General features: G+C 36.2%; 1 protein-coding gene across 3 annotated transcripts in view; it reads right to left on the bottom strand.

Moving 5' to 3' along the window:
• Positions 1 to 22,513, bottom strand: part of GABRA2 (gamma-aminobutyric acid type A receptor subunit alpha2) — a 123,401-nt gene that overhangs the window by 48,955 nt on the left and 51,933 nt on the right. For all 3 annotated transcript variants that reach the window (XM_031027111.2, XM_081812426.1, XM_006727327.3), the window contains exons 5-6: positions 4,751 to 4,971; positions 1,982 to 2,064 (exon numbers count right to left, since the gene is read on the bottom strand). In XM_031027111.2, coding sequence (XP_030882971.1) covers positions 1,982 to 2,064; positions 4,751 to 4,971 — 304 coding nt within the window. The remainder of the gene's footprint in view (positions 1 to 1,981; positions 2,065 to 4,750; positions 4,972 to 22,513) is intronic.

The raw sequence follows: 22,513 nt of genomic DNA, 5'->3' as shown, positions 1-22,513 counted from the left end.
TATCACTTCTAGATATAGAAAGTCACGCATGCAGTATTTCACTGTCCTGTAGATACACTACAAGGGATTTTTAAATTTTATTTAAAATATTTTCAGGCATGGGGCGCCTGGGTGGCTCAGTTGGTTGGGCGACTGCCTACGGCTCAGGTCATGATCCTGGAGTCCCTGGATCGAGTCCCGCATCGGGCTCCCCGCTCGGCAGGGAGTCTGCTTCTCCCTCTGACCCTCCCCGCTCTCATGTGGTCTCTCTCTCTCTCTCATTCTGTCTCAAATAAATAAATAAAATCTTTAAAAAAAAATAAAAAAATAAAATAAAATAAAATATTTTCAGGCATATTTATTTCATATTCAGAATTAAGACATCACATCATTTATATTTGGTGCCTTAATGGCACTAACTTGTCCAATGAAAAATCCCTTTCCTTTTTATACCATTACTGCATTTTGAATAAATCCTTTCGTTGGTTATCAAGGCTTTTCAATTTTCTCTTTAATGCCATTTATGTAATGCAAATGAGTTTTTCTCTGCTGCATCTGCTGTAGTTTTTTCCGCATCATGTTTACGTCATATAACATGATTGACTATGTTAAATAATTTTGGGAAAAATGCCAGTATTGAAGTGATGGCTCCCATGACAATAAAAGAAGGTTTTGTAGTTAAACAAAGAAGAGATTCTCAAAGAAAATTGAGGGCTGATACCTTTTGTAAGAATGAACAGAACCAACAAGATTGAACTTCTCATTCCACAAAACTATGGTCATCAAAATAATTAGAGGAGTTTGCATTCATCTTAGCCATCATTCTTATTTTCTTTCACTTGATACCAGTCTGTGGGGTGAGGGCACCTATTCAATCATACATATTTTTAACCAGGTGAGGGAACGGTATTTCTTTTTTTTTTTTTTAAAGATTTTATTTATTTATTTGAGAGAGAGAATGAGAGAGAGAGAGCACATGAGAGGGGGGAGAGTCAGAGGGAGAAGCAGACTCCCCGCGGAGCAGGGAGCCCGATGCGGGACTCGATCCAGGGACTCCAGGATCATGACCTGAGCCGAAGGCAGTCGCCCAACCAACTGAGCCACCCAGGCGCCCGGGAACGGCATTTCTGTTCACGTGAATGAAAAGTCAAAAGGTGCCCCGAATGGATAGAGATGGTGATACCAGAAAGAGCAAGGTTTCTGAAAAGGTCAGGTGATGGGACAAGCTAACACCAGAGAGAAGCTGCTGTAGATGTGTCCGTGAATTTATTGTGAACTTGCCCTAAGTGTGGGCCTATGGAGATGATTTGACCTCCCCTCTTTTCAATTATTCCAGGAGAGTGAACGCTTCTGCTTGACATACAAGATATAACCTCAGTGACCTAGAGAATAGTCAAATGCACAGAGCCTTTTCTGAAATATTTTATGTAAGCAGAAGATGCCTGCACATAGCAGTCCAGTTACATCATCTCCTTAAAATTTATTTTAGGAAATTAAAAAAAAAAGCCCTTCCATTAGTTGGAAAGTAGGAAAATAATTGCACAGAGCCAGCTTCTGTGCCTACCATTTGCAACAGGCTGATTACTACCTTAATAAACAATACCATCTATCCTTTACAGTTCATTCTTGGTTACAAAAAAAAAAAATGTATTTTGCATTTTTAAGGTGCTAGCCTTGGAAAAGAAGGTGAATGACATGGTCTTGACCTTCACAAGGAGCTCCTGGACTACCTTTCTCCATGTACAAAAACACATGATGTTCTTTATTAGCAGTAAAGTGATAATTTAAACATCATGATTAAAATATAATGATATTTGAGAGTACGATAGGGCTAGCCAATTAGTTCCTTGAGGGAAATCAGCAAGGCTTTTACTTCTATATCTTTTTTTGGGCAAATATTAAGCATTCCATAATATTAAAAGGAACTATACAGGTAAGCAATGCTGCTGACTATGCCTTGATTTTACAGACCCAAAATACGTAACTTCACCCCCATACTTACAGCTGCCAAATTTCAGAGGACATGAATGGGCATCCATGGGAAAATCCTCCAAGTGCATTGGGCATTCAGCTTGAACCGTAAGCCTAAAAGCAAAAATTTCACTCTTTGTTTAAGTAAATTGATAAGTCAGGATAAATCACTCCTTACTGTTCTCAACAGCATCAGGGATGAGGTAGGACCTTCATTATAGCATTGTATTAGGCTAATTCACATTTAAATGTTTTTGTTCTTTCATATTTAGGTGATCCTTCAAAAGACATTAGCATATACAAAATTGAGCTCAAATAACAATATTTATTTACAAATATACTTAACATTTGGAACTCTGGTTTGTTAAGAAGAAGTTTGTTTTTTTTTATTAAGAAGTAAAGAAGTTATATACGCATTTTTGAAGGGCTATTTTCACATTAACTTCACTATTAACATTCGAAACCCTAGAGGAAAAAAAAATCTCTATCATGAAAAGAATGCTATTTTCCTCCTTCATGTCATCAGCAACCATATAGCAAAACTGATATAAGAATTCAATACTAGCTCACAGGAACTCCCTCCAAAAATATGTCAACTGTGAATGAATATCACATACTGTATACAGGTACATGGATTTAAATATAGCAGTAGATATAGATAATATATAGATGTGCCTCTTAGAAATATCTTGTTGAAACTAGACTGTTGGCTAAATTATGGACACAAGTTATGTATTGTTAAATAAATATTTTTTTCTGTATCTATAAGATCACATTAAAGATTAATCATAGCAAAAAAAAGATTAATCATAGCAAACTTTTTATAAAGACAGTCATCAATTATTCCATTTCACACACAGGTAAAATGGACAGAAATGGTATTAAATTGAACTTATAGAAGACTCTTATGATGAACAAAACATATGTGGCCAACAATTTAATTATAACTTATATACTTCTAAGATAGTATGTAAGTAGAGCTCCATGCAATATTTTCCAAAACTGTGTGTTCTCTGCCAACATTTTGTTTAAAGCCAAAATTTCCATCATTGTCTTAATCCACAGGAATGTTCAAAGTGTAAAACCAACCGGGATACTGCATCTGTATTGTAAGATTCAGAGAGAGAGGCAAAGAATAGCTAGCACTTTTATTTTAGGCAATGGTCATTTAGTAATGAATCCTCAAGAGTTTTTTCTTTAAAGATCAAGACTGTATTTTTGCCCCTTCTTAAATAACTTACACAACTGAAACCCACCACCTAACATTTCATATGAAATAATAACACATCAGATGTCTAGAACACATGTCTAATCTATATTTAATGCTGGTAAAAGTTACCCATGCTTTAAAGCCTTTATTAAGCATTTAAATTTTAGATTACACATCACTTTATTAGATTTGTGATTGTTTTCTTTCTTATATAAGTAACTTATTTTTTTTAATTTTTTATTGTTATGTTAATCACCATACATTACACCATTAGTTTTTGATGTAGTGTTCCATGATTCATTGTTTGTGTAGAACACTCAGTGCTCCATTCAATACGTGCCCTCTTTAATACCCATCACCAGGCTAACCCATCCTCTCACCCCCTCCCCTCTAGAACCCTCAGTTTGTTTTTCAGAGTCCATCGTCTCTCATGGTTTGTCTCCCCCTCCGATTTCCACCCCCTTCATATATATATATATATATATATGTAACTTATTTTAAAAGCTTAATTCATGAGAAGAGTTAAAATGGAATAGTTGCTACACTATATAAATATACAGTCAGCAACTGTATATTTCTTTAATTTTTAAAAAAGATTTTATTTATTTATTTGAGAGAGAAAGAGAGAGAGCATGAGTGAGGGAGGGGCAGAGGGAGAGGGAGAAGCAGATTCCCCACCAAGCTGGGAGCTTGACACTGGGTTCCATCCCAGGACCCTGAGATCATGACCTGAGCCAAAGTCAGATGTCTAACTGACTGAGCCAACCAGGTGCCCTTCTTTAGATAATTTTTTAAAGGTTGAATCATAGGAAATTTATGCTACATGATACTATTTGACTTACAAAATGGCAATTATTATTGTTCAATCTAATACATATGCTTATGGTACTTGTAAACCTTATTAAATAAAAACTACCTCTTTAAAAAAAGTTTTTTTTCTTTAGATTAACTTTATAAGGAGGATCAAAATATTAAGTAAAACCTTGCTTAAATCACTTAAAATTTTGATGGCATATCTGATGAAATATTAAAAATAAAATTACATGATGGTATAAAGAACATTTTAAATCATGATATTCAAGTTGTACTTAATTAAAATAGTAGTGTGAAAAAGAAATAGCCAAAAACAATCAATTCTTAAAACTTAAGATGCTTAAGTTTTAACACTAAGATGAGAATCAATCTCATAAACACTATTTTTTTTTTTTTTTTGAGAGAGAGAGAGCATGTGCACAAATTTGCATGAGTTGGGGGGGAGGGGCAGAGGGAGTGAGAGAGAGAGAGAGAGAGAGAAAATCTCAAGCAGGCTCCACACCCAGCACAAAGCCCAACACGGGGCTAAATCTCGAGGCCCTGAGATCATGACCTGAGCAGAAATCAGGAGTCACATGCTTGACTGACTGAGTCACTCAGGCGCCCCTATTTTATCATATTTTAATATCCAGGGATTTACAAAGCATGCTATGGTACCTCAATAATCTGTTATAAAAATGTTCAATTTGTGCTAATACTTGACAGCTAGGTTGGCTGGTTGTTTAATACATGGATTTCTCAGTATTTAAATGCAACATACCAAACCTGAAAACATACCTCATTGTGTACAGCAGAGTCCCATCATCCTGGATTCGAAGAAGCTTATTTGGCATTGTCATATTATGAGCTACTGATTTTTTCCCATTGTGAAAGAAGGTATCAGGAGTCCAGATTTTGCTAGCCATTAAATTGTTAAGTCGAAGAATGTTCATAGGACCTTTAAATTTTAACCGTTCATCTTTCCATTTTTGTCGAAAGAAAACATCAATTGTATATTCCTGAAATATAAAATAGAATTCTTTGGAAAATAATAAATGTTTCAAATACAAGGTCACTATAAAACTCCAACAAAAATAATAATAAAAATAGTTTAAAAAGAGAGATTACTGACAGAAGTAAGTTTTGAAAGATTATTTATCAATAAAGGTTGTCACTTACAATGAGATTAGCATGTGTGTTTACACAGTTAGCTACATATTAGAAAAAGAAAAGAATAAATCTACTTTATTCTGGCTTCTTTCAATTGAACAAGGTCTTAAACTGCTTTTCTGCATCCTATAACTTACAAGGGGAGCATGCTTGGGAGCAGGGTCTTGGTTATTGTTCTAAGTAGTTTATCTCAAGAAAGAGTACGCAGGCAGCCTTCTCAGTAGCCAAAAAAAAGAAGGAAAAAAGAAACAACTATTAAACATACTGTCAAATCTGTATGAGTCATCATCTGCTGTTGCCAAAGGAACTACAAAATATCATATTTCTTTTCAATCCTAAAAAATGGTGAGATACCATATTGCTAGCAAGAATGTATTAGGGGATGATAATTTCAATAGAGTTTATTTTATTAAATTAGTTGTAATAAAAATACTTAGACAAGTTAGTGTAATACTTAAAATACAAATATTTTGCAAGTAAATGCCCTCAGGTTAAAATGTACTTTTAAATATTCATACAGATGAGCTAGTGGTCCATTCCTATATTACCATTGTCCAACACTTTAAGGTAGCTTAATCAATCAATATCTCTTTCTCACCCTCTCTTTATCATTCCCCTGCTCCCTGCTTTCCTCTCTCTCTCCTTCTGTCTTAGAAGAGAATGTATACATTTTAGACAAGAGGTACAATTCACAATTGTGATTAATACCGACAATCTATTCGATATTAAAATTTTTGTCAATGTGTGTTTGTGCACTCACATGATAGATCACCAAAATATTCAATTACACACCTGAGAATGGGAATTCAGAAACTTTCCTTTGAGCCCAAAGCCACAGTCATCACATTTGAAATAACACCGTAACAAATGGCAATTTCATTCAACTAAAATTACGCATATAAAAAAGGACAGATTAAAAAGGCCATATACTTATGAAAATATCAACTTATTTGTACAAACTTTAATTAAGTAAACGATTCCAGTGATCTCTCAAAAAGAATCGATGAAGAGAGTATCAGCCATAAGCTATGACATATGAACAGGACATAAGCAATGGCTCAGGGCTGTGTCCCTGATCCTTAGGAGACAACTTCATGATTGAATTGACACACTCTCAGTGGTTTAGTCCTATTTCAAAATGTTTAATTCCTTATAGATATAACACAGTTTTTAAAAAACATCTAGATTAAGAGATGAGTCTTCACTATCTAAGTTTTTATGCAAGTGTTTCTTTCCAACTATGGTTCCCTCAAATCCAAGCCTAATCTGAATCCATAAGACATTTATTTGTCCAGGAAAATTGAATGCATTTTACAACTTTTGATAAAACATCAAACTCAAATGTTCCATTTCTATAAAATTATGATAGGTTTTATCTGTTTCAGAAGCTGTTGCTAAGGCAATCATTTCCTGCAGACTTACCCCATAGGAGATACGCAAGGTTTATAAACAGGAAGTTTCAGGCGAGTTCTTTTGAAAAAGTGTTTTCAGGAACCCTGTTTCTGAACATCCATGGTGTCCCGAATGTGTCTGTCAACCTATCGAGAATGATCTGTGCCTTTTTCTTCCCCATCCACTCCAACCAGGCACTCACATTGTGTTGTAAGCAATCTGAACAATCTCCACTTCTTACCATTTCTCACCTAAAGTAAGTTTCCTGCCTGCCTGAGTCAGGAACTACTCACAATCGCACTCCCAGTCCTTCGAACATCCAGAAAATACACAGCCAGATGTCTGTGTATCTGCATTACTCGTAAAGCCTTCTATTACTATAAGATACCATGCTGCAATTTTATGTTTGTTCCTCTGTCTCCAGACAAGCCTGCAGATCTTCACAAAAGGCACCGTGGCTTTCTTTTGTGTATTATCTTAGATAGTTTTCGGACATGTATGAGAATATAAAGACTATCATAAACATCTTGGAACCATTACCAGTAGAAATGCTGTCACAAATATTACTGAAGCCTTCTCTCTCATTTATTCCTCCTCAATCATATTCCCCTAACTCTCCGGGAAAACAATTATCTTGGATTTGGTGTTTATCATTCCCATACATGTGCTTAAATATTTACTGCATAAATATATGTGTTTCCAGATCACATTTTCAACATTTATGTAAATGGTATCACATAGTGTATATACTTTCCTGACCCTGACTTTTTTAGTTACATTATTACAATTCATTCATGGCAATCTATCTAGTACTTTGATTCATTTTCATCGCTACATAGCATTATCTTTTAAGAATATTTCACAACATTCATCCTTTTTTATGTTCTTAATTTTTTTTCTACTTCCAATCTGTCACTATGGCAAGCAATACTGCTATAAGCATTATTATACTACACTTTTAGGGCAAAGACCTAAGAGTTACTCTAAACCAGAGCAAACTTTCTCCACAAGGGGTCAATTAGTAAACACTGTAGGCTTTACAGGTTGTGTGGTATCACAACCACCCAACTTTGCTACTGTAGTGTGAAAGCCTTCACCGATGATACATAAATGAGTCAGAGTGGCTGTATTCCCATAAAAATAGGTAACTGATAGGATTTGGCCCATGGACCACGGTATGCCCACCACTGCTCTAGAGTAAATCTACAAGTGGGATTACCAGAATGTATTATATGTACATCCTCAACGTAACAAGATATTTTCAAATTGAAATCCTAGAGGTCTATACACATGAACTCTCTTGTTTCTCTACAACTTGATATAAATAGAATATTTCATTTTAGCCATCATGATTAGTGTGAAATGGCTGATACTGCTACCATTGGGATTTCTCTATTGACTAGTGAAATTCAGCACATTTTCATATATTTATTAAACACTCAACTTTTTTATGAAGAGTCTGTTTATTTCATGTACTCAGTTTCCTTTTAGGTTGTCTTTTTCTTATTGAGTTATAGAAATTATTTACATTTTCTACACATAAATATTTTATTAAATATACTACTCAGTAAGAATTATAATAAAGATTATAAAGGTATGCAAATATCATAAATATATCCCTGTATATTTCTTCTAATGATGTAAAAGTTCAGCTTTTTAACATCTTTAGGTCATGGAATTATTATGTATTCCATGAGATGAAGATTCAATGTTATTTTTTTGTTTGTTTTCAAATGGAAAAACAACTTTCTACTACCATTTATTGACTGATTCATCTTTCTCCACAGATTTGTAATGGCATTTCTCTCATTAATATAGTGTCCATATAGGTATGGACATGTTTCTGAGATTTCTCTTCTTTTCTATTGTTTATCTATCCCTGCATTAATTCCAAAGTCATGATTACTACAGCTATATAATAAGTATAATTAATAGTATTTTCAGGATTATTCAGTCAAAGACAATTTTTAATTCCCATATGACTTTTCTTTTTCTTTATGTAGGAAATACTGTGAAGTGTTTTTGTATTTCCAAGTATGTTGGTTTCCTTATGTTTTTGTCATTGATGTTTAATTTTACTGTGTTTTAATAAGAGACTATGTTCTGAAGATACCATTTCCAATTTATTAAAAACAGCTTTGGAGATAATAGTAATTCAGTCCATTTACATTTAACTTGATCACTAATATATCAGACATATCCCCAGGCTATACTGTTTTTAGCAGTGACAATTAAAATTATGAATATAGAAGGGATCACTTGTATAGATGTCATGATTAACTTATGAAAATAAAGAAGAAAAAACTCTAGAAAATTAAAGAAAATGAACCACTGAAGAACACAAATACACACACACACAGAGTAGCAGGAAAGAAAAATACCAAACTAAGAAAAAAGAAAATTTAAGAAGCATGTAGAAATAAACAGTGTCAAACAGTGCTGAAAGATCTTGAGCTTAGTTTAGAAAAGAGAGTTCAGAGGGCAGAATGCAATGGGTCGAAGAGTGAACAGAAGGTACAAATGGGGAAGTTAAAGTACTCTCCCTACTCCTGAGGTTGTAAATGGCATTAAGGGAAATCAGAGTTTAACCAGTAAAACCTAGAAACTAGTTAATATCATTTAGATATTGCTGTGTAAAAAAACACCTAAAATGAAGTAGCTTTTAACAGCAACCATTTATTATTACCCCAGAAGACTGGGGGTCAGGTGATCTCACCTGGACTCTGTTGACCTCAGCAGTTCTCACTCGTGCATCTGTGGGTTAACTGGCCATTGGCTGGTTTAGGCTGCCATTGTGTAGGACCACTGGGCAACTCAGCTCTGCTCCATGTGCCTCTTATTCTCCACCAGGACCCACAAGGCTACCCTGGGCTTATCTTTCTCATGACAATGGCAGAAGTACCAAAGAACAAACCCTAGTGGCATTTCAAGTCATCACTTGTATAATATCTGTTAACGTCCCACTGGCCAAAGCAAGTCACATGGTTGAATTTAGTGACAAGTATTATAGCAAGTCACCCCACTCTCAGTGGAAGGGCATTATATAGTTAAATGGAAAAAGATGTGGATATAAAAAGGGGTAAAGAATGGGGGCCATGACTGCAACCTTTCACACTAGCACCTCGTAAGAGAAAATTAAAGATTTTTGTGAATGAATAAAGAGTTTGAGAACATATGAAACCTTACTTCATCATGTGACTCTAATGAAAGTTACATGGGTCTAATATCAGGGGGACAGGTTGGTTTTAAGTCAGTAAATATAACTGTAATCAACTGTATTGTAGCTAAATGAAGAGAGAGACTGCAAGCACAAACAGGATATTCAGCTTAGAGCACTGGTTTACAAAGTGTGGTATGTACATCCTTTTAGCTGTAAGAAGAAAATATAGAATCTTTATCTTTAAATAGAATTCTCACCTAAATATAAGAAGTGAAGCTTTGTTAATAGATAATATAAAGAATGATATTGGCGGGGCGCCTGGGTGGCTCAGTCGTTAAGCGTCTGCCTCCGGCTCAGGTCATGATCCCGGGGTCCTGGGATCGAGCCCCGCATCGGGCTCCCTGCTCGGCAGGAAGCCTGCTTCTACCTCTCCCCCTCCCCCTGCTTGTGTCCCCTCTCTAGCTGTGTCTCTCTCTGTCAAATAAATAAATAAAATCTGGGCGCCTGGGTGGCTCAGTTGGTTAAGCGACTGCCTTTGGCTCAGGTCATGATCCCGGGGTCCTGGGATCGAGCCCCGCATCCGGCTCCCTGATCAGCAGGAAGCCTGCTTCTCTCTCTCCCACTCCCCCTGCTTGTGTTCCCTCTCTCGCTGTGCCTCTCTCTGTCAAATAAATAAATAATATCTTAAAAAAAAAAAGAATGATATTGGCTCTCTCACTCTGCCCATAAGTCAATGCTGGTCATATAGGTAAGCCATTCTATGGGAAGAGAAGAAGACACAACAGGAATGGTCAAGTGATGTCTCCTCCATTTGCTCTCAGTGTTTCGTGATTTGGAATCAGGTGAATTTGCAAGTTATAGTATTTAGTTTTGATTAAACTAACTCTAACACAGATAAATGGCTTCAAAAGATCATTGTGAAATGACAGCATGGATTGAAGAAAACACTAATCATTACACAAGCGCAAGTGGACAACAACAGCAAACAAGGAATATCAGTTCTACGCCTAACATGAGGTCTTCATTAGCCACATAAAGAATGGTGAACTAATCAAGTCTAAAAAGAAATGTGCAAAGCAAATTTATAATTATCAATGAGGCTATTTAAAATATGAATTTATAACCACTGTTTCTTAATGATGACATTCATCTTAAGCACATATTGTACCTTGAAATACTGGTTACTGTGGCATAAGGCCATTGCAAATGGCAAGTTGTTTTAAAAACTAAACATTCAGAACATGAGAAGCATCTAGAATTGGTGGATGAGTTTTTAAAAATTAGCATGATGGTTCAGTAACCAATAGCCAATGATGCATTTTTTAAATTTGAATTTATATATCTTTTTCATTTACAAATTATCAAAATGAGTATTAAAATATAAATTTAGAATCAGATCTTTGTTATTATTTTAAAGTACTTAAGAAAGATATTTAAAAATAATAAAGTACATTTAAATAGATTAATTGCTAAAATATTATGAATAGCAATCTTAAGTGAGAGCAAAAATAAATCTACTTAATAAATAAATATAATTATGAAATAATACGCGTTTTACCTTTTATTTTTCCAATTTCTGCATTAGTGCTTATATTTTAATATATTAATAAAAAGTGTACAGATATATAAATATATAAATAAATACAGTTGATTCACTAGTTTTTGCGGTTTTATTTTCTAGATTAAAAAGGCAGGGTAAGGAGTATTTCAATCAAATAATATTTATTGCATATCCATTATTGCATAAGAATAACAGGATTTCCAAATTACTTGCACTTGATCACCTTTAAATACATATAAAATGCATATTCTCAGCATTTGAAAAGAATTTTCTTGAAAGATTCCTTAAAATAAACCTCAGGTTTGCCATGAGTATGTACTAATAGAGTAAGTCATTGCTTGATTTGTGCGTTACAAGAAAATTGCCAGAAATCAAAAATAATGCAATTTCTTCATATAAACTTAAGACTTAGACCCATGAATTGAGATTCTAAAAGGAATAACTAACTACAAGATCAACTACAAAATCCCTCAGGGAATATACAAACAACTAAGAAGCAAAATTAGAAAGAAACCAAAAAATTCACAAAGACAGATCAGCATGCAGCTATTCCACGGTCTATGCTCAGGAGACGTGACTGACTGTTGGGTGAGACTGAAGAGTTGAAGAATCCACACACCTCAAGATTTGAAAAATTCTTTAAAGAAAACTTCATCCAAATTCTCCTTTTTATAGATGGGGTTATAGATAAATTGCATCAGTTTCCTGTTTCCAAACTTGGTAGGGGCAGAACCCATACAAGGATACAATTTCCAGTCCAATGTTTTAACTACCAGTAAGTATTATTTCTGTAATTGGTATTGCAAACAAGGAAATCACTCTTTATTGCACAGTTCATTGTATAAACATGATTTCAAGAACATGTTAACTTAGTGAAGGCAGAGTATTTTTTAGTGCCTGTCTACATTAATTATACGTCAATGCATGTAGCCAATTTCTGAAGAATTCGATCTACTCACTGAAACATAACCAAATTGCAGGACTGCTCTTGGGGTGATTTCTCATTTACTTTGATTTACTGAGCATATTTTAAAGTACCAAAATTTATTTCATTTTACCTTTTTTGCTAATAAATGTTAGTCTCCTTTGAGTAAATTCCAACCAGTGTATTTCTTCTATAACAAAGAAAAATGTGGTTCATGAAGCAGGTATGTAGCTATTAAAGAAAAAACACCCTTGGAATATACAAGAATGGTTAAGCTCAAAAACTTCCAGCTGGTACTCAAAAGGGGTATGAACAGTACATGTAGCCCAGTATTAGCATTGCAAAAATTGCAAAAAAAAAAAGGAGAAGCTTTAGAACAGAGCAGCAGAGTGCCAATCAATTAATACAAGATCATAAAACCCTATTATGCAAAGAAACTCACACAAACAGAGACTCAGAATACCACAGCTACTGCACGCTCTAACCATTGTGCAAGTAAGGCGTCTAGACTTTCTCTTTGGAACTAGGGGCTAGGCAAGTTTCACGAACAAATTAAAAACTGGTACTACAGATTCAGAATCTGATAGTAGATTATTAAAATATATCTAAATAAAATATTCAAAATGATGAATAGTTATTAGTTAATTGCAATTCACTTTAATATAATTTTTAAACTTCACAATGACCATATTAAAATATACAAAATATCCTAATTTCACAGGTGGAAAATACCTCAGAAACCATAACCATTTAAAAAGAGAGAGAATGCCAGACTTTGAATTCAGTTGTGCTTCCTAACACCATGCCCTTTTTGTTACATCATACGTAAAAATAATCCTTGAAGGCAGGACGTCAGAGTGAGATTTCCATCTTTTATAGACCAATAAATAGATGTTAGTCACGGACGATGGAAGGTTACAGAGAGAATTTAAGTGCAGAGCTGAGAATGGAGTTTTAGAATCTCTGTCAAAGTCTTCTTTCCACATTGAAAAGGGACTTAAACATTAGATCAAAAGATAACAAAAATAATAAATTAAGTAATATAAAAGAGATGTTAAGAGCTTGGGCCCTGAGGTTGGGTTGATTAGAGTACTTGACTTGAGCAGGTTTTTTAATCTCACTATTGCAGTTGACTTATCTATAAAATGGTGGTAATAATAAAACCTACTTCTTCTTATAAGGACAAAGTGGATAATATGTGTAAAGTTCTTAGAAACAGTTTAGACATTAAGGAAGGTAGCTTGATATAAATCACCTTCAAAATATATTTCTCCCCCCATTCCCCATACTCAACCACAGGACAGTCTTACAAGTGAGGGACACCCAGCAGCAAAAGGTCACAAAGTAAAGTGCCAAGAGCGTGGGCTGAGCTACAGAAAGTCCATTAAAGAATAAGCCACCTGTGTGGTGGTATTTTGGGCTCTAAAGAGGTCGCTGAGAAGTCACAAATGTGCTCCATGAGAGAGCCTGCATTTGCCAGCTAGACAAATGGAACAAATTGCCAAGAAAGAACCACCAACAGGACAAGCTAAGTAAAAACATATTTTCCTCCATTTTAATAATCTCTCTTTCCCTTGCCTCAACTCTGGCAGACCCAGAAAGAGGAGAGGAAGAGCAGATCATAGCCTTTTGCCCACTGCACATCCCTTAGCTGTGAACATGGCTGCAAAAAGGAAAGAAGATCTAACTAGCATAAAAGACTGATGTTTGAATTGGCCTGCACCGGACTCTTTGATATTTGAAAGTGAACAGAAAGCTGCAGAGTACACTCAAGATATTGTCACGATGTTGCGGGGGGAAGGAGATCCAAAACTGAAGTGTTGTTGAATTTGGTCAGTTGAATTTCTAAAGCCCTTGGGGTGAAGTCCAGACACTTTCTTACAGCATCCAAGTCCCAGCATGATCGCTCCCTCCCTTTCCTCTCTAGCCTGGTGTTTGGCAATCCCCACCCTCCCACTCCACTCTGCCTGGAGCAATACTGATACTGCGGGGCCTCTGATGTGTGATGTTCCAACTAACTCCCCAAACTGACTGATCTCTGCTGCAGAGGCTCTTCCCTGCCAGTCCCTACATTTGGCCAACTTTTATTTCACACTAACAAGGACTGTGATCACCTTCTTCAATGCTCTAACACCAGCATCTAACAAACTGCCCGGAACATAGGAAATAATAATTAGTCAATGAATGAATGAAAGAGAGGCATCATTAGAAATTAAATGTAGTAACAAGGATTCTGGGCAAGAAGAGCTCTAATTCCATAAGGAGAAAGGCATCAGCAGAAGGCATATGGTAGGTAAGCTCCCAGATATCTTATGGCAAACAGTCACCTGCACACGATATCCCAATCCTTAAATTTAACAAGTGTGAAGTGTGTAATGTTTGCATGTGTGTGCTTGTGTAACTATATTAAACTAACCACAGTAGTCTTTTATTCTTTACAGTAGTTACATTTTAAAGAATGTTGACACATATCAAAAAAGCTATGCCATAACCAATCCTCTGGTAAAAGAGATCTACTGTGTTTTAAAGTTTCATTTGGGGATGGTTTTGCAGCTCTCTTTTTTGGGCAATTGGCCATAAGGCCTTCGTGATCTGGCTCTGTGTTCTTTTCTAGCCTCATCTCCCTCCCCCCCGCCAGATCCCTTAAAGCATTGTAGGCTCGAGTCACACTGAATTTTTGCATTTTACTAAATTCAACCAGCCCTTCCAGTTTGTGCTAAAACACTCCCCTCATTTGTCCTCTTCAGTTATCTTTTCCTAGAAACCTTCTCAGATATAGATATCCTATACCCACATTCCCTCTACTACACTGTCATCTATAAATACTTCAATAAAAGCATGATCCCACTGTTTCAAAGTTGATAACTTTTCTTAGCTGTTTCCCCACATCACTGTGAACAACTTGAGGGCAAGCACTGGTTACACTTAGGGATTTCAGCTCCCACATGGTGACAGACACAGAGCACGTACTTAGTAAGTCTTGTTGAAATGAACAAACACAACTCACGCCTTAGAGTAGCTCAGACGGCAGTAAAGAAGAAAGACACATAAAAGATTTTTATAATCCGGGGCGCCTGGGTGGCTCAGTTGGTTAAGCGACTGCCTTCAGCTCAGGTCATGATCCTGGAGTCCCGGGATCGAGTCCCGCATCGGGCTCCCTGCTTAGCAGGGAGTCTGCTTCTCCCTCTGACCCTCCTCCCTCTCGTGCTCTCTCTCATTCTCTCTCTCGCAAAAAAAATAAAAAAAAAAAAAAAGATTTTTATAATCCAGTATGTAAAGGCATAAAAACGTGAGTACACCATGTGGTGGAACACAAGGACAAGAAAGACTGACCCTACTTGGAGTAGCTGACAAAGACATGGGAGAAGATGAAATTTGAGCTTGGCCTTCAATAAATGAAAGATCTCTGGTTGGCAAAGGAGGAGGGAAGCATCACAAGAAAAGTGAAAAACATCTCCACAGAGTTGTTAAAGATAATGGCATGTTCAGAAAACAGTGAGAAGTTCAATGCAATCTTTAAAAAGAAAAACCTCACTGATAGTTATAATGCCTTACAGCTACTGCCCTCTGTCTCGCCTCCTCTCCTCAACCATGTTGCTTAAAAATGGTGCCTCCACGATTTCTCCATTTCCTCACCTCCCACATGCTCAACCCACTGCAATCTGGTTGCTTTTACCACGATCAGCAAATACCTCCGTGTTCTTCATCTAATGACACATCTGAATCCTTTTCTTGGCTTTTCCATAACATATGACACCCTTGTTCTCTCCCTATTTTTGTAGCGCTCTCTTGCATTGGTATTCAACTATATTCTCCTGGTGTTGTAGGAAACCACTGGGAAAATCCTTGCCATGGGATCTGAGACCTTTTGTGTCTGCCAACAATCTACACGTAACAGTAAATATATGGGAGTAGCACCAATAGACAATATTTATTATTCTTGACTAGGGCAAACAAATTCTGTGTGGCTCCCCCCAGAAGACAGATTCTACCCTTGAAACCTGGGGGAAAAACACACAACCTCTGCAATTTTAATTTTTAAAAAATCACTTCATGTTCAGAAATTATAGCTGTTTATTATTTGGTTTACAAAAAGGAATGGGGGAATGTCAAGCAATGCCCCTCTCCATAGGAAGTCAAGAGAACTATCACCTGAACCCTCCCTCTTGCAGGAAGGTAGGATGGAGCCAAGCTCGTCAAACTGCCTTTATTTGCCCTCTTTTCTGAAACTGTTAACCCCCTCCCTAGGGTAGATTACCAAATGAACAATATCACCATCAGTGTACAGAATCCTACCTTGACAGAGAGCTGTAAGTGATACAAATATCTGACTATTGTGCATCATTGCATCTGATAAGGAAGAAAAGGCAGTGGTTTCTAACCTTTGTTGTTAAGGATCAAAACATAGTCTGTTTCAGAGAAGGAAATCCCCTTTCATGTTGACAGACACCCATAGCTGCTTCTCAGTCTCCTCTAAAATCTGTTTTATTCTCTTGTATTCTAGAGTTTCTGTGAAAGTACAACGACCATTTCACTGGAAATCTCTTTCTTGCACAAGCTATACATGCCCATGGTTTCAACTACCATCAGATGGCTCCCCAAACCCTCTGCACTCCAGCCTTTCTCCCAAGCTCTGGATATATGTCTGCACCTAGACATCTCCAATTAAATCTCTCACAAAGACCCAAACTCAGTGTATCCAAAACATAAGTACTCAGAGTCAAAACACCAAAACAACAGCAAAGTAAAGTTTTCCTCCTGTGTATCATATCCCAGTGAATGGTACCACCCACCCAATCTCCCAAGACTTCATCCTGTGCTTCCTTCAACCCCTACATCCAACAGATCACCAAGTCTAACTAATTCTACCATGTGGAGATCTTCTAAATCTTTTCAGTTTTTCCATCTTTGGTACCACTACTCTGGCCCAGTCCACAGTCATTCTTGTGTGTAATAAAACAGCTTTCAAACTATTTTTTCCTTTCCCTATCCTCTAATACAAATTACTGGATTGCAGAAAATCTGACTCCATCACATGCTCTCTATATTACCCCAACCCCCTACCCTAAAATGGCTTTTTGCTGCCTTCAGCATAAAGTCAAATACCTTAACCTGTTAAAACATAGACTGGCATACCCCACAACTAGCAATTATGATTCCACAGATTGTAGAAGAAACCCAGGAAAAAATCCAATCCAAGTGTCTATGAATCACAATTTAAGGGACATTATTAAAAACTCTAAGAGGATACTGGAAAATATTGATTGAATGAATGAATGCTCTCAAAGTCTAATTTCTATCTTTCCAAAATATCAATAACTTTCCAGTAATCAACTTCTACATGACAACTTTGAAGTAAAATGACTACATTACTTGTGGTAAACAGTATTTGCCATGTTTATAACAGGTTTCCTTATCTAGCTACATTTACAAATGACAACTTCTGATAAGGGTTAACACCTAAGTCCCGTGTCAATTTTTGACCAAGTGTCGAGATCTAATAACTCTCTAAACTTCCTTAAGACGTTAACCACCAAAATACATAATATCTCCACAGCTTCTGGCAAGTCTAAGAGATAATGCACTCTGTTTTCAAAGGGACAGAAAAGTATTAACCAAGGGGATTTAAATGATCAATACACCGAAGTCATAACTTACCTGACTGCTTGCTTCTTAATAGCCTAATGGGAAACTCAGGTTCAGAAATCTTGAGGTGATTTCAAAGTTTGCACTGATCCATTTCTAACCCTAACACTGCAAGAGATTACCATTTGGGCTGAGGTTCTTAGTTTAGGTTTTAGTGCAGTTATTGGTAGCCCATACCACTTATGACTGAAGAATATGCACACACAGTGAAAATGTTTACTAATATGGGAAAAGACCTATATAGAAACTAAGGATCAAAGAAAAAACAAAATAACAGAGGAATGAGTTATAAATTGCTAAAATGCACATGCCCACTACAAACTTTGTCAACTGTCTGCTACTAGTACATTCCCCGCTTTAATTACCTTCTTACTCATGAATTTTTTAAATGTTGAAATAAAAGATTTTTAAACTTAATCACAGACACTGTAATTAGAATCTTTAATTATAATTTAGATCTGCAACTTTCTTTGGACAATTACACTAGTTAATGATTCTGAGATAGCAGAGTGTACGTGTGTGCGTGTGTTCTTTTGGTTCTTAATTCTTTTTGCTATGCCGCTGTTTCCTCTCAGGCTAATGTCACAACAAATCTACATCACTGACCTGAACAGGATGTAGGGGTTTGGGTCTATGCACACTGCAGAGAAATGAGTGTATCAGCTAAGCTATTAAAAGTGAAATTAAATTTATTCTTTACTTTTTTCTCATTACCAAACTGCTTCTGTAAGACATGAGTTAGATATCTTCATGTCCACTTGCCCATATGGTTAATAATAATGTGTCTTCCTTCCACATATAATAAATTTCTTCCTCTTTAGAGTGTCACATATAAGTTTCATTTCTTGGCTATCTATACTGACATAAATTCAAATTTTTCCTCATTATTTATCTTGCTTTCCAGCAAAAGTAATATCAAGATTGAAAATCAGGGGCGCCTGGGTGGCTCAGTTGGTTGGGCGGCTGCCTTCGGCTCAGGTCATGATCCTGGAGTCCCGGATCGAGTCCCGCATCGGGCTCCCTGCTCGGCAGGGAGTCTGCTTCTCCCTCTGACCCTCCCCCCTCTCGTGCTCTCTGTCTCTCATTCTCTCTGTCTCAAATAAATAAATAAAATCTTTAAAAAAAAAAAAAAAAGATTGAAAATCATTCCATTTGGTGATGATGAAGACCAAATCATTTCTCTTTATAAAATGTATATATTTTTAAGTTGAGTTCTGTTTTCCCTAATAGGTTTACAATATGTGTGTGTGTGTGTGTGTGTGTACACGCATGTGTGTGTTACATGTGTATAGAGGTTACTCAATTTTAATTTTCCCCAGCTTCCTCTTTCTTCTTAGATTTGGACAAATAACAAACAATACCTGATGAGTGATGAAACTATCTCTTGTCTCTCACTCAAAATCCTTCCCATATCACAATTATGCATACCAATTATTAGTGTATTGTCTCTCAGCTCCATATGCAGGCTCATTTCCCCTTTTTTGTAAGATACCAGTGTGTGTGTGTCTGTGTGTTCCTTGTTTCTGATGCTTCACCCCTAAAGGTAGATGCTGCTTTCTGCATTTACTAGTTCTGAATTACTTAAAGCCTTCTTTTACCCTGTTTCATTATTAAAGCACCTTGTTCTAATTAATAATTCATTTTATTAGATTTTCCCTGTTCATACTACTGTTATAGATCCTTTCCTCTGACTGGACTCTGATGACAAAGTATGTGCCCCCTTGTTGGTCTTGCAATTCACCAGACTTCCTCCAAGCCAACTACTGGTAAGACTGAGTAAACAAGGTAAAAAAAGATGGAAATAATGTAGAAAATCTGACATGACCAAAAGAATTCTATAGGACCATGTTAGGCTAGGTAATTCAAGGAAAATGAATCATTAGGAAAAAGGTCTAGGGCCTTCAAATGTCTCAAGAGCCTATCAAGATGTTAAATATGTACTTCATTTTAGGGAATATCTCTACATACAAGTGCACATGCACATTACACACACACACACACACACACACCACAAAATAGAAAAGGGAAAGTAAAAAATCAAAGTAATTTTTTATTTAAATGCTTCCAACTACAACTCTACTTTAGCTCAATTTAACCTATATCATTTGGATTGTGAGTGCATTTTAATGTTCAATATAATGTGTAGTAGGGTCCTCCCAAATATGAAGCAGATCTGGAGCCTGCTGAAATGTTTTAAAGTTCTTGAGCTAGATTCACTGAAGAGGGCAAAATTTTTAATTCAATTCAGTTGAAAGAGTTTAAATTTGTTCTGTTGCTAATGACCGCATACCTAACAACAGCTACCAGCTTTTTACTTTTATTTTTTTTGCATCAGCTTGTTAAAATGTACCCTATTTTTAAGAATGACAGCAGCAAACAGAACCACAGACCCATAACCGCTGGGAGCATGATTGCCTGATAATGACTGCTTCACCCGCACGTGGTCCTGTCCCAGTTCTGGGGCAGGCTGTCCTTAACCTTTGAGTCTTCAACTTCACATGTCAGCATTCCCTGAGCTGCATTTCACCTTGACATCAGTGGATTCCTATGTTGACTGTTAAGCTTTCATTCTTGCTGGAGAATTATAATGCTTTTCCCATTTTCTCCTTACTTGATTTTTTCCCAGAATTTAGGATTTGTAAAAACATATAAATTTCCCAACAAATGCCTGCAAGGAATTTCTACATGGAAACACTTACTAAATGATCCCAAATGATCACAGTTTCTTTTCCTTTTTTCTAACAGCTTTACTAAGATATAATTGACAAATAAAATTATAAGCTATTTAAAGTGTACACAGTAGTGATTGATATACATTGTGAAAGCATTCCCCCATCTAGTTAATTAACACATCCATCAACTTATATTTATCTTTTTTTGTGTGTGAAAACATTTAAGCTCTACTCTCTTAGCAAATTTCAATTATACAATAGTGTTATTAACTATAGTCACCATGTTTTACATTAGATCTTCAGACCTTATTCATCTTGTAGCTGAAAATTTACACTCTTTTACCAGCCTCTCCCTATTACCCCACCCCCAACCCCTGGCAACTACTTATCTACTCTGTTTCTGAGTTTGAATTTAAAAAAATTTATTCCATGTGTAAGTGATATCATACAGTTTTTGTTTTTCTCTGTTTGGCTTATTTCACTTAATACCCTCAAGGTCCACCCATGTTGCCACAAATCCAGATTTTGGTTTTTTTCCCATGGCCAAAAAATATTCACATATATATAACATATGAATTATATATGAACTATATATATGTATAATATATATAATGTTTTCATTTCTTGGCTCTTATGAATAATGCTGCAATGAACATGGGAGTGCAGAAATCTCTTTGAAATCCTGTTTTCATTTCCTTTGAATATATACCCAGAAATGGAATTAATGAATCATATAATAGTTCCCCTTTGGGGGCACCTAGGTGGCTCAGTCGGTTAAGCGTCTGCCTTCGGCTCAGGTCATGATCCCAGGGTCCTGGGATTGAGCCCTACATCGGGCTCCCTGCTCCGCGGGAAGCCTGCTTCTCCCTCTGTCTGCCGCTCCCCCTGCTTGTGAGCTGTCTTTCTCACCCTCTCTCTCAAATAAATAAAATCTTAAAAAATGGGTTCCCTTTTTAAATTTTGAGAAACAGTCTCCTTACAGTTTTCCATAGTGGCTGCACCAACTAATATTTTCACCAACAGTGCACAAGTGTTCCTTTTTCTCCACATCATAAACAGCACTTAATCTCGTCTCTTTAATGACGACCATACTAACAGGTGTGAGGTGATAACTCATGGTGGTAAAGATTTGCATTTTCCTGATGATTAGTAATGTTGGGTACTTGTCATGTATCTGTTGGCCATCTGTATATCTTCTTTGTAAAAATGTCTCTTCAGTTTGTCTTCCTTTTTTAAATAGGATTGTTTGGGGGATTTTTTTTGCTATTGAGTTATATCAGTTCTTTATTTATTTTGGTTATTAACACCTTATCAGGTATATGATTAGCAAATATTTTCCCAAATTGTGTAGGTTGCCTTTCCATTTTGTTGATGGTTTCTTTGGCTGTGAAAAAGCTTTTCAGTTTGATGTAGTCCCACTTTTTTATTTTTGCCTTTGATCTCAGATCCAAAAAACCATTACTAAGACTGATGTCAAGTGGCTTCTCTCCCATGTTTTCTTCTAGTGGTCTTATGGTTTCAGTTGTTCTGTTCAAGATTTTAATCCATTTTGAGTTGAAGCTACCTGCTTTCTAAATGTGTGTTAGGAATCCGACCGTATGGTGAGAACAAAGAGGAGGAGGATTAGTCTAATCCATTGTCACCACTGGAAAAAAGTCACCTTACACATTTTGCCAAAAATATATGAGTGAGCTTGTCCAAAACCTCCAGAAAACAAATATTTCATATGTATAAAAGAAGTATATATTTTTCTATTATTGATTTTTTAGGTAGAATAATTTCTTTTGCAAAAAAAAAATTAAAAATAAAAACCCAAAACATTAAAAGTAACTGTGAGCACTAATATTAACAACACAAGATACACAACATTGAAAACTATGATATTTGGTGTCCTATATTATTTGCCTTTCTGTTTTGACTGGTAATGAGGCACCAAATATCACCATAAAAGAACTACGAAGGGGCGCCTGGGTGGCTCAGTTGGTTAAGCGACTGCCTTCGGCTCAGGTCATGATCCTGGAGTCCCTGGATCGAG

The sequence above is a fragment of the Leptonychotes weddellii genome, chromosome 2 (assembly GCF_054177405.1).
Source record: "Leptonychotes weddellii isolate Sample4059 chromosome 2, ASM5417740v2, whole genome shotgun sequence".
Taxonomy (NCBI): domain Eukaryota; kingdom Metazoa; phylum Chordata; class Mammalia; order Carnivora; family Phocidae; genus Leptonychotes; species Leptonychotes weddellii.
This window is presented reverse-complemented; position numbering and strand designations above follow the sequence as displayed.